This window comes from Carlito syrichta, unplaced genomic scaffold, assembly GCF_000164805.1.
Source record: "Carlito syrichta isolate Samal-C Ts95f unplaced genomic scaffold, Tarsius_syrichta-2.0.1 Scaffold309898, whole genome shotgun sequence".
Taxonomy (NCBI): domain Eukaryota; kingdom Metazoa; phylum Chordata; class Mammalia; order Primates; family Tarsiidae; genus Carlito; species Carlito syrichta.
The window spans coordinates 180132-194016 of record NW_007253994.1 but is presented as its reverse complement, the minus strand read 5'-3'; the positions used below and the strand labels follow the sequence as shown (position 1 = coordinate 194016).

Here is a 13885-nt window from a genome sequence, read left to right as displayed (position 1 = left end):
GTGGTAGCGCGCGCCTGTAGTTCCAGCTACTTGGAAGGCTGAGGCTGAAGGATTGCCGAAGCCCAGCAGGTCGAGGCTGCCGTGGCTGGGAGCAGCCACTGCACTCCAGTCTGGGCGACAGAGTGAGACTCCAACTCAAAAAAAAAAGAGAATGGAGGAACGAAAAGTACATGTGAATCTACATATGAATCTCATGGACATAATATTGAGCGAAAGAAACTAGAAACAAAAGAGTACAAGAAGGCCAGGTATGGTGGTTCATGCCTGTAATCTCAGCACTTTGGGAGGTCAAGGTAGGAGGATTGCTTGAGCCCAGGAATTAGAGATCAACCTGGGCACCATAATGAGACCTCATCTCAACCAAAATTTAAAAATCAGCCAGGCGTAGTGGTGCACGCTGTAGTCCCAGCTACTCAAGAAGCTGAGCAGAGAGAACTGCTTGAGCCCAGGAAGGTGAAGCTGTGTGAGTTATGATCCTCCACTGCACTCTAGCCTGGGCGACCAGAACAACACCCAGACTCAAAAAAACAAAAGGAGTACATGTTGTATGATTTCTTTACATGAAGTTAAAAAAAAAAGTCAAAACTAATCTAGAATTGAGGCTACTGTTTACTCCTGAGGTGGATATCAACAAGAGAGGTGCATGGAAGACATGGAAGAGAGAGTTCAGTATGGTTACCACTGGTATGTTCATTTTGTGAACCTCCATTGAGCTGCATATTTAGGATTTATGTCCTTTATGTATTTTATCGTTCAGGAAATAGTTGTTTTAGAAAGTCAGCCAGGGCTGGATGGGCATGGTAACTTATACCTATAATCCCAGCCCTTTGGGAAGCCAAGGCAGGAGAATCACTTGAGGCCAGGAGTTCGAGACCAGCCTGGGCAACATAATGAGATCCTGTCTCTACAAAATAAAATAAATCAGCTGGGCATAGAAGCACACATCTGTAGTCCCAGTTACTCAGGAGGCGGAGGCCAGAAGACCATATAAGCCCAGGAGTTTGAGGATGCAGTGAGCTATGATGGCACCAGTGCACTCCAGTCTGGACAAAAGAGCAAGACCCTGTCTCAAAAAAAAAAAAAGAAAAATAAAAAATTCTAGGCCAGGCACGGTGGCTCAAGCTTGTAATCCAAGCACTTTGGGAGGCTGAGGCGAGAGGATTGCCTGAGCTCAGGGGTTAGAGACCAGCCTGGGCAACTTGGTGAGACCTTGTCTCTACAATAAATGAAAAAATTAGCTGGACATGGTGGCATGTGCCTATAGTTCCAGCTACTTGGAAGGCTAGGCAGAAGGATCACCTGAGCCCAGTGGGGAAAGGCTGTGGTGGCCATGAGCGTGCCATTGCACTCCAGCCTGAGCGACAGAGTGAGATTCCAACTTAAAAAAAAAAAAAATTCTGCCACATCATGTCTCTTCCCTACTCATCACCCTCATTGGTTTCCCAGATAACAGAGGCCATCCTGAACCCCCCAGTTCAGATAGCCCCACCTGCCCTGCCTCTGCTTATTTTCTCTCACATCATCCTCTTTTATGTATCATACCTACTTTACTGGGTTTTCTAGGGCTGCTGAAGCAAAGTACCACAAATAGAGTGGCTTAGAACAAGAGAAATTGAGGGACTCAAAGTTCTGGAAGCCTGAAGTCCAAAATTAAGGTGTCAGCAGGACCATGCTCCTTGTGAAGATGCCAGGAAAGCATCTGCCTCCAGACCTCTCTCCTAGCTTCTGGGAACCTCAGGTGTTCTTTGCTTGGAGATGACCCTGAGCTTCTTGACATCACCTTCCCTCTGGACATGTCTGTCTCTGTGTCCAGGTGGCCCCTTTTTATAAGGATACCAATCATATTGGACTAGGGCTTACCCCAGTGACCTAATTAACCTGATAATCTGCAAAGACCCTATTTCCAAATAAGGTCACATTCACAGGTATTGGAGGTTAGGACTGCAACATCTCTTCGGAAGACACAGTTTTACCCATAATATTTACCATTATCTGAAAATTCTCATACTCGGTTGAATGTTTATTGTCAAATTCTCTACTCTAGAATATAAATAATTCGAGCAGGTCACCAGTGTATTCCCCAGACCTAGAACAATGACTGGCATATAGTAGGTCCTCAATAAATAGCTGTTGTAACGATGACTTGGGGCATATTGTTGATTAGTCTCAATCCCTCAAGCACTGCATACACCAACAATCGATCGCACACTTCCCAAAGGGCAGGGCACACGGAGCACTTACTACAGGCCTGGCATTGCTCTCTGTGCCTCCCGAGTGTGTCAGCTCATGTAATCATCACACTACTACTGTATACTATTCTCATTTTGTACATGAGAAAGCAAGGCCCAGAGCAGTTGGACAGCTTGTATAAGTTCACAAGGTTGGCATAGGGCAAAGAACCAGTCCGTGTAGACTTCCAAAGCCCCCACTGGAACCTCCATACACCCCACCTCTCTAGAAGCCATTACTTCTCTACGTCCTTGAGATAGTGTTAGGGGCAGCCAGGTGGGAAGAAATGGAGGACTGTGAACCAGCCATAACAAGCCTAGGTGAGAATTCTTTGGAATGATTTCACTCACCTCCTCTAGAGGGGCGTCTCATGCTGAAAGAGCTACGATGGGGGGAAGAAGCCATGTAAAGACTACTTCACAAACTGGGCTTGGTGGCTAAGCCTGTAATCCCAGCACTTTGGGAGGCTGAAGTGAGTGAATTGCCTGAGCCCGGGGGTTCGAGACCTGCCTGGGCAACTTGGCGAGACCTCATCTCTACAGTAAATCAAAAAATTAGCCGGGTGTGGTAGCACGCACCTGTAGTTCCAGCTACTTGGAAGGCTGAGGCAGAAGGATTGTCTGAGCCCAACAGGCCGAGGCTGTGGTGGCTGTGAGCACACCACTGCACTCCAGTCTGGGTAACAGAGTAAGACTCTGACTCAAAAAGAAAAAGTAGAATAAAGTAATAGGAAAGTCACTTCTGGAAGTGGGAATAGCTTTCTTTTGTTTTGTTTTGTTTTGAGTTGGCCCGCTCCTGGTCACTGCAGCCTCCACCTGCTGGCCTCCGGCGATCCTTCCGCCTCAGCCTTCCAAGTAGCCGGAATTACAGGCATGTGCTACCACACCCGGCTGATTTTTTGATTTATTGTAGAGATGAGGTCCCGCTGCCTAGGTGGGTCTCGAACCCGTGGGCTCAGGCAATCCACTCACCTCAGCCTCCCAAAGGCGCGGGATTACAGGCTGAGCCACCGAGCCCGGCTGGGAATAACTTTCTAAGCAATATGAGTCACCATGAGAAATAAGCAAATTTGACTTCATAAAAATTTAAAAGTTTTTGCATGCCTGGAAGATATCTTTTTTTTTACAGGCATGAGCCACTGCACCCGCCTTCCCTATTATTTTATTTTATTTATTTAATTTTTTAAATGAGGGACAGGGACATGGATAGCAGAAGGTGAGAAAGCGGGATTTATTGAGAAGACAGAAAAACTCCCACGGGGGAGGGGACCCAAGAGGGTTGCCATCCCTATTATTTTAAATGTATATGGTCCTGTTCTCATTGGTATTGGATGTGAGATGTGGAACTAGATTGATTTTCTGGTAGTTCTGACTAGCGCGAAGTAGTCTTTTTTTTTTTTTTTTTTTTTGAGTTGGAGTCTCACTCAGTCGCCCAGACTGGAGTGCAGTGGCCGCTCCCGGCCACCGCAGCCTCGACCTGATGGGCTCCGGCGATCCTTCCGTCTCAGCTTTCCAAGTAGCTGGAACTACAGGTGCGCGCTACCACGCCCGGCTAATTTTTGATTTATTGTAGAGATGAGGTCTCGCCAAGTTGCCCAGGCGGGTCTCGAACCTGCGGGCTCAGGCAATCCACTCACCTCAGCCTCCCAAAGGCGCAGGATTACAGGCTGAGCCCCAAGGCTGGCTAGATATCTTAATTAACTAAAACTGTTCATGAAAATTGACTAAAAATGTTGAGAAAACTATTAAGAATCCAGTAGCTAAATAAGCAAAATAGATAAACAGGTAATTCACAAAAGAGGAACTACAATAAGCAAATATATGACAAAATGTTTGACTTTACCAGTAATCGATGCCAGTTAAAATAACAGGGAAGTGCCATTTTTTTGCTTTTGTTCCATTATACATAACCGGAGGCAGAACAGAATTATGTGCAATCTGGCCTGCGCAGTGGCTCACACCTGTAATCCCAGCACTCTAGGAGGCTGAGGTGGGAGAACTGCTTGAGCCCAGGAGTTTGAGACCAGCCTGGGCAACTTGGTGAGAACTTGTCTCCACAACAAAATCAAAAAAGGCCCTGACCACGAATGCTCGAGAATGCTGCTGGCCTTGCCCATACCGTAAACCCCCTCCCTGGTGATCCAGGTGTCCCTCCAGGCTGCCTTAGCAGGCCCAATGAGGAGTGACCAGGTGGGGATGACCCACCCTCAACACAGGGGTCTCATTATGTTCCTGAGCCTGTCTCAAACTTCTGAGCTCGAGGGATCCTCTCACCTAGACCTTGCAGAGAGCCCGGCCCTGGAATTTCTATTCCAAGACTTTATTTTGCTCTTCCCGCAATGACGACGATGACGACGGCAATGACAGCATCGATGTAAAGATAATAATCTTCACATACTTTGTTCCACTGGAGAATTACAACTTTTTTCTTGTACATTGTTTCAAAACCAAGGATGATTTTATCACTGTTTTCTGCATAGCTGTTCCACCTGGGGCGAATCTGACCTGACAGAGGCCTAAATGGCTTTCAGGAGGCAGAAGAAAAAATGGAATTCTGGACAATTTCCCCTTAGATTCTGGTGTCTGCTTGTTTCCATGTGCACCTTTTGTACCACAGAAGTCATAAAAAACATTAAAACGAAAAATAAAAAAATTTAACCAGGTGTGATGGTGCACACCTGTAGTCCCAGCTACTCGGGAGGCTGAGGCAGAAGGATCATCTGAGCTCAGGAGGTCGACGCTGTGGTAAGCTGTGATTGTGCCACTGTACTTCAGCTGACAGAGAGAGACTGACTCAAAAACCAAAAAAAAAAAAAAAAAATGCAATCACTTTGGAAAACAATTGCCTATGTTAATAAGAGACATGAAATAGCCACATTCAATTCAGTAACCCCAATTATGAGGCTCTGCTATAAGGAAGCAGTCAGTTCTTCACTGCAGCATTACTGTAATTACCAAAGCTGGAAACAGTGGACATTTCCAGCAGTAAAGAAATACATCAAGGGAAGTTGGGCATGGTGGTTCACACTTATAATCCCAGCACTTTGGGAGGTGGAGGTGAGAGAATTGCTTGAGCCCAGGAGTTCAAGCTCAGCTCGGGCAATATAGCAAGACCTTGTCGCCACAAAAATAAAAATTAAAAAAATAGTTGAGTGTGATGCACATGCCTGTAGTCCCATCTACTCAGAAGACTGAGGAGGAAGGATTGCTTGAGCCCAGGATGTCAGGGCTGTGGTAAGCTGTGTGTGTGCCACTGCACTCCAGCCTGGGTGACAGAGTGAGACTCTGACTCAATAAATAAAACAAATAAACAAACAAATAAATAAATAAAGTAAAATACTTTTTTTTTTTTGAGTCAGGGTCTCACTCTGTTGTCCAGGCTGGAGTGCAGTGGCATGATCATGGCTCACTGCAGCCTCAACCTCCTGGGCTCAGGCAATCCTCCAGTCTCAGCTCCCAAATAGCTGGGACTACAGGCGCGGGCCACCACGCCCGGCTAATTTTTTGTTTTTTTGTAGCGACGAGGTCTCGCTATGTTGCCCAAGCTGGTCTCGAACTCCTAGGCTCAAGAGATCCTCCAGCTTCGGCCTCCCAAAGTGATCGGATTACTGGTGCGAGCCACCGCGCGCGTCCAGCCGTATAACTTTATAATACATTTCAAGATCGTAGAGTGCTCGGCCTTCCCTAATTCATAATTGACATTTTTAAGTAAAAATCAAACACCCTACCGCTCACCTCCTCATCCTCCCCTCCCAGGGTCTACCACTCTCTCAGAGGCGTTTAAAAGACACGGCTCTCCTTGGGGGAAAGTTTACAAACTGGTAGAGTGGAAGAATGACAGCGGCTCCTTCTGGGAGTGAGAACGCTTAAGAAAACCCCTGAAGGTAGAGAACAGCGGGGTCGGCGTATCCTCTCCCGACTTGGCGTTCCCTCTTCCCTCGCAGCCCTGGCCGGCGCCAGCTGCTTTCCCCAGCTCAGCCACTGGGGGCCGCTGCCGGGCCCGTGAACCTGTGGACCGGAACCTCCTGTCGCGGCCGTGACGTCACGTGCGGTCTCGGGCGGAAGTTTTCCGCCGGCGGACCGGGAAGTAGCCGGAGGCCGGGCGATGGCTCTTCTGGAGGCCGGACTCCGTGGCGGACCCGCGGCCGCAGTGCTCCCGCGATAGACCGGACCTGGGTGGCGGGCTCCGGGGTCCCGAGGTGAAGAGCGTCGGGGACTGAACCGGGACCCTAAAAGGGAGTCTCGGGGCCCTCACGGCTCCTGTCTGTGGAGCCCCTTCCCTAACCCTGGGCTCTAAACTCCGTTTGCCCAGGCTGCCCCGGAAGCAGGTCCTCCCGGCATCACACCGCTGCTTTAGGCAACGGCTCAGGCTGCGATTTAACCCCCGTGCCACCACCACCAAGGCACGAGATAGTCCTGGGCCGAAGGTTCAAGGGCGCCGATTCTCCCTAACATCGCCTCCTTTCCACCGCCGCAGGGATGGAGGGATCTAAGACGTCCAACAGCACCATGCAGGTGAGCTTCGTGTGCCAGCGCTGCAGCCAGCCCCTGAAACTGGACACGAGCTTCAAGATCCTGGACCGGGTCACCATCCAGGAGCTCACAGGTCAGCGAGACCCTTGGAAAGAGGGTGGTCAAGAATGTGGAAGGTGGGCATATTTGGAGATAGAGTTCTTATGGTGGCTCAGATCTGTGTCCGCCACTGTCGCGCCGAGTGAACCTAGGAACCTAGGAAAGTCCATTTCAACTTTCTTGCTCCCTGTTTTCTCATGGGAACATAAATTAGTTCTGACAGTGTGTGCTTCTGAGAGCTTTGTGTAGCAAAAGAAAGGTCCTTATTTTTCTGCTTCTGCTGTTTCAGAGAAAAGGAATATATACATATATTGATAAATGACATTTGTTGAGGATTTACCATATACCAAGTGCATACATGCATTACTTCATTTAGTCCTCGCAACAGCCACTCTGGTATAGTGCCATCGTTTTATAGATGAGGAATTGAGGCAGAGAGAGGTTAAGTGACTTGCCCAAGGTCCAACAGCTGGTGAGTGGAGGAGTAGAGTCTCAAAGTCCCAAGAAATGAGATGAAGTCCCAGGAATTGATTGATGACTAAATTGGCAGCTAAGATAAACTCATGGGTCTGGAGTCAGCCTTCTTGGGTTTAAAACCTGGCTGTCATTTACTAGCTGAACGACTTTTTGCAAGTTATTTCACCTCTCTAAGCCTTGGTTTCTTGGTTTCTTGATCTGTAAAATGTTAAACTGCCTCAAAAGATAGGTGTTAGGTTTAAATATGACAAAGCACATAATACTTAGAAATATGCTGAGCAAATAGTACTCAATAAATGTTAGCTGCTATTGCTGTCTGATATCTCTTTTCTGACGGGGAATAAACTCTTTTTTTTTTTTTTTATTTGAGTTGGAGTCTCACTCTGTCACCCAGACTGGAGTGCAGTGGCCACCACAGCCTCGACCTTCTGGGCTCCGGCGATCCTTCCGCCTCAGCCTTCCAAGTAGCTGGAACTATAGGCACGTGCTACCATGCCCGGCTAATTTTTGATTTATTGTAGAGACGAGGTCTCGCCAAGTTGCCCAGGCGGGTCTCGAACCCGCAGGCTCAGGCAATCCCCTCACCTCAGCCTCCCAAAGTGCTGGGATTACAGGCTGAACCACTGAGCCCGACTGAATAAATTCTTTAATATAGGCTTTTAAACTTTTTATTATGGAAAATTTCAAACATATACAGTCAAGAGAATAGCATAATGGCCCTCTTTTGCTATAGCACCCAACTTCAACAGCCACATTCTGCCATTCGTATGTTATTTACTATACCTCCACTCACTGCCCATCCCTCACTCAATTATTAGTTTTTCACACTTTTTTAAAAAAGAGAATTGTCATGCATAGAAATGTACAAACCTTAGCTGTGCGTTTTTGACAAATGGATACACTCGTGTAATCTGGATCACTGCAATGCAGAAATGTTTCATCTTTCCAAAAATTTTTCTGATTTTCCTCCCCAGTTATTCTGGGGGTAAAGGGATGTTAGCTTTTCTGATGGAAAATGCCAAATATTTAATAAACTCCTATCTATCCATCACCCAGGCTCAACAATTACCAACACATATTTAGTCATGTTTCAGCCCCATCCATTCCTCCCCACCGTGAATTATTGTGAAGCAAATCTCAAACATAAGTACCATAAATGTTTCTGTAAGTATTTTTGAAGGATATGAACTCTTTAAAAAATAATCATGATACCATTATGCCTTAAAAAATTTAGCATTTCCTTAATCTGATTTAACAAGGATGGAGGAGACAACAGATTATTCTTTGTGTAAATGATACTTTAAGAAAAACCAAATGCATCTTGGTTTGGACAGTGACTTGTATGATGAGGTGGTGGTGAGGATATTTCAGATTCTTTTCCCATACTTTCATACCCCCTCCTGCTTTGAGAAGACTGTTTCTGACCCAGTATTTTCCTTGCCCTTAGCTCCATTACTTACCACAGCCCAGGCGAAACCAGGAGAGACCCAGGAGGAAGAGGCTAACTCAGGAGAGGTAATAGAAGTGCCCTCTCCCTTATCCTCCTCAAACAACAAATATTCTAAGTGGGAGATTTGATATGAAAGCACAGGAATGCAGTCATCATTTCTGCAGGGTACTTGGTGCTCCTAGAGCCCCCAGACTTTGGGGATCTCTGATTCAAACACAAGACATTCTACATAATCAAGCTATTATGCATCATTGGAGGTCTAGAAGTACTCCTGCGGTCACAGTACACCTCCTGAGTGAGGCATCCATTCAAAAATGTGGGAGAGGCTCTTCTTTATTTGAGGCTGAGTTATAAATTAGCATAGGTTGGAGATAGGATGACTGATGTGTCCAGGTTGTTCCAGGGCATTGGTTTGCATCTGTTGTTTAGCTGGTTATTAATACCTACTCCTCTCCATTCTCAAATGCATCTTGGTTTGGACAGTGACTTGTATGATTACCCTAGATAGAAAGGATTGTCAGTGTTAGAGAACATGTTCATTTTATTTTATTTTATTTTTTAGTCGGACTCTCTGTCGCCCAGCCTGGGGGGCAATGGCATGCTCACAGCCATTGCAGCCTCAACTTCCTGGGCTCCGATGAGCCTTCCGCCTCAGCCTTCCAAGTAGCTGGAACTATAGGCATGCACCACCACACTTGGCTAATTTCTGATTTAATGTAGAGATGAGGTCTTGCCAAGTTGCCCAGGCTGGTCTCGAACTCTAGGTTCAGGCAATCCTCTCACCTCGGCCTCCCAAAGTGCTGGGATTATAGGCATGAGTCACCACACCCAGCCAACATGTTCATTGTTCATTTTAAACTGTGATAATGTTAGTCATGCTGTGGCGCATATGTGGAGCAGTGTCCTGTGAGATAGTATTGAATACACACCTGAGATTTCTTCTGCCCAAGTAGCAAGGGAGCTGGGGTATCTATTCACCCACTGCTGTCAGTCATTGGTGGAGGGCTGACCTTAGGTGAGATGGGGGCCATTAATTCTGGCCAGCACCCCGTGCAGGCAATTGCGGCATTCAGGGGTCAGAGGAAGCCTTCAGCAGAGAGGCATAGAGGGCTTGGCAGTTGAAGTCAGTAGATGTCATAAGATTTTGATCACAATAAATAATATCAGGCCAGGCTCGGTGACTCAACCTGTAATCCTAGCACTTTGGGAGGCTGAGGCGAGTGAATTGCCTGAGCCTGTGGGTTTGAGACCAGCTTGGGCAACTTGGTGAGACCTTGTCTCTACAATAAATCAAAAATTAGCCAGGTGTGGTAGTGCACACCTGTAGTACTGGCTACTTAGAAGGCTGAGGTAGAAGGATCGCCAGAGCCCAGCAGTTCGACACTTGGGTGGGCGTGAGTGTGCCACTACGCTCCAGCCTGGGTGACAGAGTGAGACTCCAACTCAAAAAAATAAAAATAAAAATGTTGAAAACATAAATTATCTGTTTGTGCTATGGCAAAGTTCATTGCAGTCTGATCTGGCTTTTTCCTTGTACCATGGTTTTTAGAGCATTCTCTCCCCTATCCTAGACTGGTAAGTGTTGAAAAAAATGCAAATGTAACTATAAATATAGTATAACATAGTTAGGAAATGCTTTTCTTCACCAAAAAACCCAAAATCAAGTGGAACTTGGGGTTTGTACATGTCATGGATCCTTTCTTAGTCCACATATTTAAGGATTGGCTAGATAAGACCCATTTTTTAAGGCTGTGGTTTATCACCTCTTGTGGTTATTAATCAAGAGTAAAGCCATAAAGTTCTGAGGCTGCTTGGGAGATAGACTCCACCTCTGAGCTGCCAGAATCCTAATGCCCTCTTATTTCTTTCCCAGGAGCCATTTATTGAAACTCGCCAGGATGGTGTCTCTCGCAGAGTCATCCCCCCAGCCAGGTGCCTACTCATTCTTAGACCCATTCCTTGCCAAAGGCCAGTAAAATTTTAATTGAACCCAGGAGTCAACACCTGGAACCAGGTGATGGAGGTGAATCATCACCTAGCCTTTTGGCTCTTTCAGAAAGATGTATTCCCCAATACTTGGCCCATTACCCTCCATTATTGCATTTTTCCTATAGCCATTCACACAGCTGGAAGGGATAGTATCTCAAATGATGAAGTAGTAAGAAAAGTTGAGAGAGTGATTGACTAAAAAAGAGATGGGCTCTTGACACATTCACGATTGGCAAATTTTTTACTTTCCTAATACTGAGAGCGGGTGGGGAAAAAAATATCTGAAGCTGGTTGCCACACAAAAAATCTGAAGTTGGTTAAGCACGAGTGAAATGGTCTTTTCTAAATTGTCATCTTTTTCACAGTACAGCTGAGAGTTGCAGACATATCCAGTAGTTGCCTGAGATACTACTCTGACTAGCATTCTATACTTTGTATTTTTATTCAGATTGTAAACTGAATATAATAAACATATATTTCTTTGTTTACATTGCATCATTACATCACTATCTGTCTCACTATCCCTAATAAATTCACTGGATTCACCTTTGACCTTGGAAATCTCATTAGAATGTATTTCTTCATTTTCCATAAGTATGGTAAATTATTTTTAACATTGAAGTATGAAAACCCTGAAATATCAAAATACAAGTATACAACACTAATCACAACAAAATAATGACCAACTTGCTATTTTTACCAACTACGTAAATCAATAACATTGTGCAGTCAATATCACATAATGATCTCAATTAATTTTCTCCTTGCTACAGTATTCATTTTCAAGCAAAATATAATAACACACATATGACAATGTTGCAGTATTCAGAAATAGAATTTGCAAAGACATAAATTCACGTCAGCAGCAACCAGGAACAGAATTTGGAATGGCATAAATTCATGTCAGTGGTCGTGAATGAGTTAAGAAATTGTAAAATAGCAAATGCTGTTAGATGTTCAGGTCCTTAGATCTCACTGATACAAGTAAAGATTGCTGTCAAGGGGTGTGATATTAAAACATGCTCTCTCCTGGTTCTCCCTCCTTTCCTACTTTAGACATACACATGTCAGTTTTTTGCCCCCTCTCCCTCCTTAGTCCATCCAGGCCAACATTCGTGCTGAGTGTCCTGTGGATGGCCTTCCTCTGGGAGAGAGGTACCCTTGGGAAATCATTTGGGCTAGAAGTGGGTATATGCCTTGAGGCCCCAAAGCTGGTACTTGATAGTCTCTGCCACTGGCACTGCAGTAGGTAGAGGAAGTCTCTCTGCTCCCTCATGTGGCCCGTGGGCGGGGGGCTGTCTGCAGGATGATGTCCACAGAAAGCGCCAACAGCTTCACTCTGATTGGAGAGGCATCTGATGGTGGCACCATGGAGAACCTCAGCCGAAGACTGAAGGCAAGTCAGCCCCTTCCCAGCACCAAGCAGCAGGCCTGGCCGGTAGAGGGGGTGGTTGGTCAAGTACCATGGGGGAGGCCCTCTCCTAACTCTCCACGCTTCCAGGTCACTGGGGACCTTTTTGACATCATGTCGGGCCAGACAGATGTGGATCACCCACTGTGTGAGGAATGCACAGATACTCTTTTAGACCAGCTGGACACTCAGCTCAATGTCACCGAAAATGAGTGTCAGAACTACAAGTGAGTGCCTCCAGAGCCAGGCCCCGGTACTATCACTGCTCTGGGACTGCTTGGCCCTCCCCACCAGCTCCATTCCACCCAGACAATGGAACAGTTGGTAAGTATGCTGTGCCTGTGTCTCTGGCAGACGCTGTTTGGAGATCCTAGAACAAATGAATGAGGACGACAGTGAGCAGCTGCAGATGGAGCTAAAGGAACTGGCGCTCGAGGAGGAGAGGCTGATCCAGGAGCTGGAGGATGTGGAGAAGAACCGTAAGCTCGTGGCAGAAAGTCTCGAGAAGGTTCAGGCTGAGGCTGAGAGACTGGATCAGGAAGAAGCTCAGTGAGTACTCACTTTTTTTTGTCTCCCTGTCTTCACGGCTCCAGGAGAGGAAATGACTTCCAGCTGAATGTGCCTGATTAGTTAGTAAACTGTAGTCAGCTGTCAGTCAGCAGCTTGTCTGCTTTAGTTCCTGGGTATTGTTTCCAGGCCCTGTTTCTAGAGGTTATGTGTGAAAAGTCAGCATGGTTAAATGAAAAAGGATGTTGGTTAAGAAGAGTGTAGACCGGGCTCCGTGGCTCAGCCTGTAAACCCAGCGCTTTGGGAGGCCGAGGCGAGTGGATTGCCTGAGCCTGCAGGTTTGAGACCCGCCCAGGCAACTTGGCGAGACCTCGTCTCTACAATAAATCAAAAATTAGCTGGGTGTGGTAGCGTGCGCCTGTAGTTCTGGCTACTTGGAAGGCTGAGGTGGAAGGATCGCTGGAGCCCAGCAGGGCGAGGCTGTGATGGTTGGGAGCGTGCCACTCTGGGTGACAGAGTGAGACTCCAACTCAGAAAAAAAAAAAGAGTGTAGAAGCCAGGCCTTTGTCTTGGCTTTGTCTTGGCTCTATTCTCTAGGGAATGGGCTCATCTGGGTAAGTCAGCCATTTATTCCCATCTGGAGAGATGAGCATATCAGCCTATATTTGTTCCCTCCCAGCTCAAAGCTGTCATGGGTGTTCTTGACCTGAGAGAACACGTACGGTGGAGGAGACAGTGTCACACTCACTAGAATTGGAGAAGTGAAGGACGGAGAAAAGTCCAGTTTTTCACAATGTAGTATAACAAATTTCACTGAAAATGGTGTACACTACCTATTTGAAGGACAGTTAATGGGTCACACCTGTAATCCCACCACTTTGGGAGGCTGAAGTGGGAGGATCATTTAAGCCTAGGAGTTCAAGGCTGCAGTGAGCTGTGATCATACCACTGCACTCTAGCCTGGGGAACAGCCAGACCCTGTCTCTTAAAAAAAAGATATGGGTCACCCACTGTGTGAGGAATGCACAAATACATTTTTGGACTAGCTGTACATTCAGCTCAATGTCACTGAAAATGAGTGTCAAAACTACAAGGATTGCTTCCAGAGCCTAGCCCGGAGCTGTCACTTTAAAAAAGTAAACTGGGCTCGGTGGCTCAGCCTGTAATCCCGCGACTTTGGGTGGCTGAGGTGAGTGGGTTCGAGACCCGCCTGGGCAACTTGGTGAGACCTCATCTCTACAATAAATCAAA

At 46.5% G+C, this 13885-nt stretch overlaps 1 protein-coding gene across 5 annotated transcripts in view; it reads left to right on the top strand.

The window, feature by feature from the left end:
• Positions 1-6268: 6268 nt before the first annotated feature.
• BECN1 (beclin 1) overlaps positions 6269-13885 on the top strand; it is a 14449-nt gene continuing 6832 nt past the window's right edge. Inside the window, exons 1-7 of one of the 5 annotated variants that reach the window (XM_008068230.2) lie at positions 6269-6427; positions 6706-6834; positions 8725-8792; positions 10601-10659; positions 12022-12112; positions 12218-12354; positions 12482-12676. In XM_008068230.2, the coding sequence (XP_008066421.1) occupies positions 6708-6834; positions 8725-8792; positions 10601-10659; positions 12022-12112; positions 12218-12354; positions 12482-12676 (677 nt within the window). In that variant the 5' untranslated portion in view covers positions 6269-6427; positions 6706-6707. Of the gene's footprint in view, positions 6428-6705; positions 6835-8112; positions 8793-10600; positions 10660-12021; positions 12113-12217; positions 12355-12481; positions 12677-13885 lie in introns of those variants that run through there. The other 4 variants (XM_008068229.2, XM_021717644.1, XM_021717643.1 and 1 more) reach the window with 4 other exon arrangements.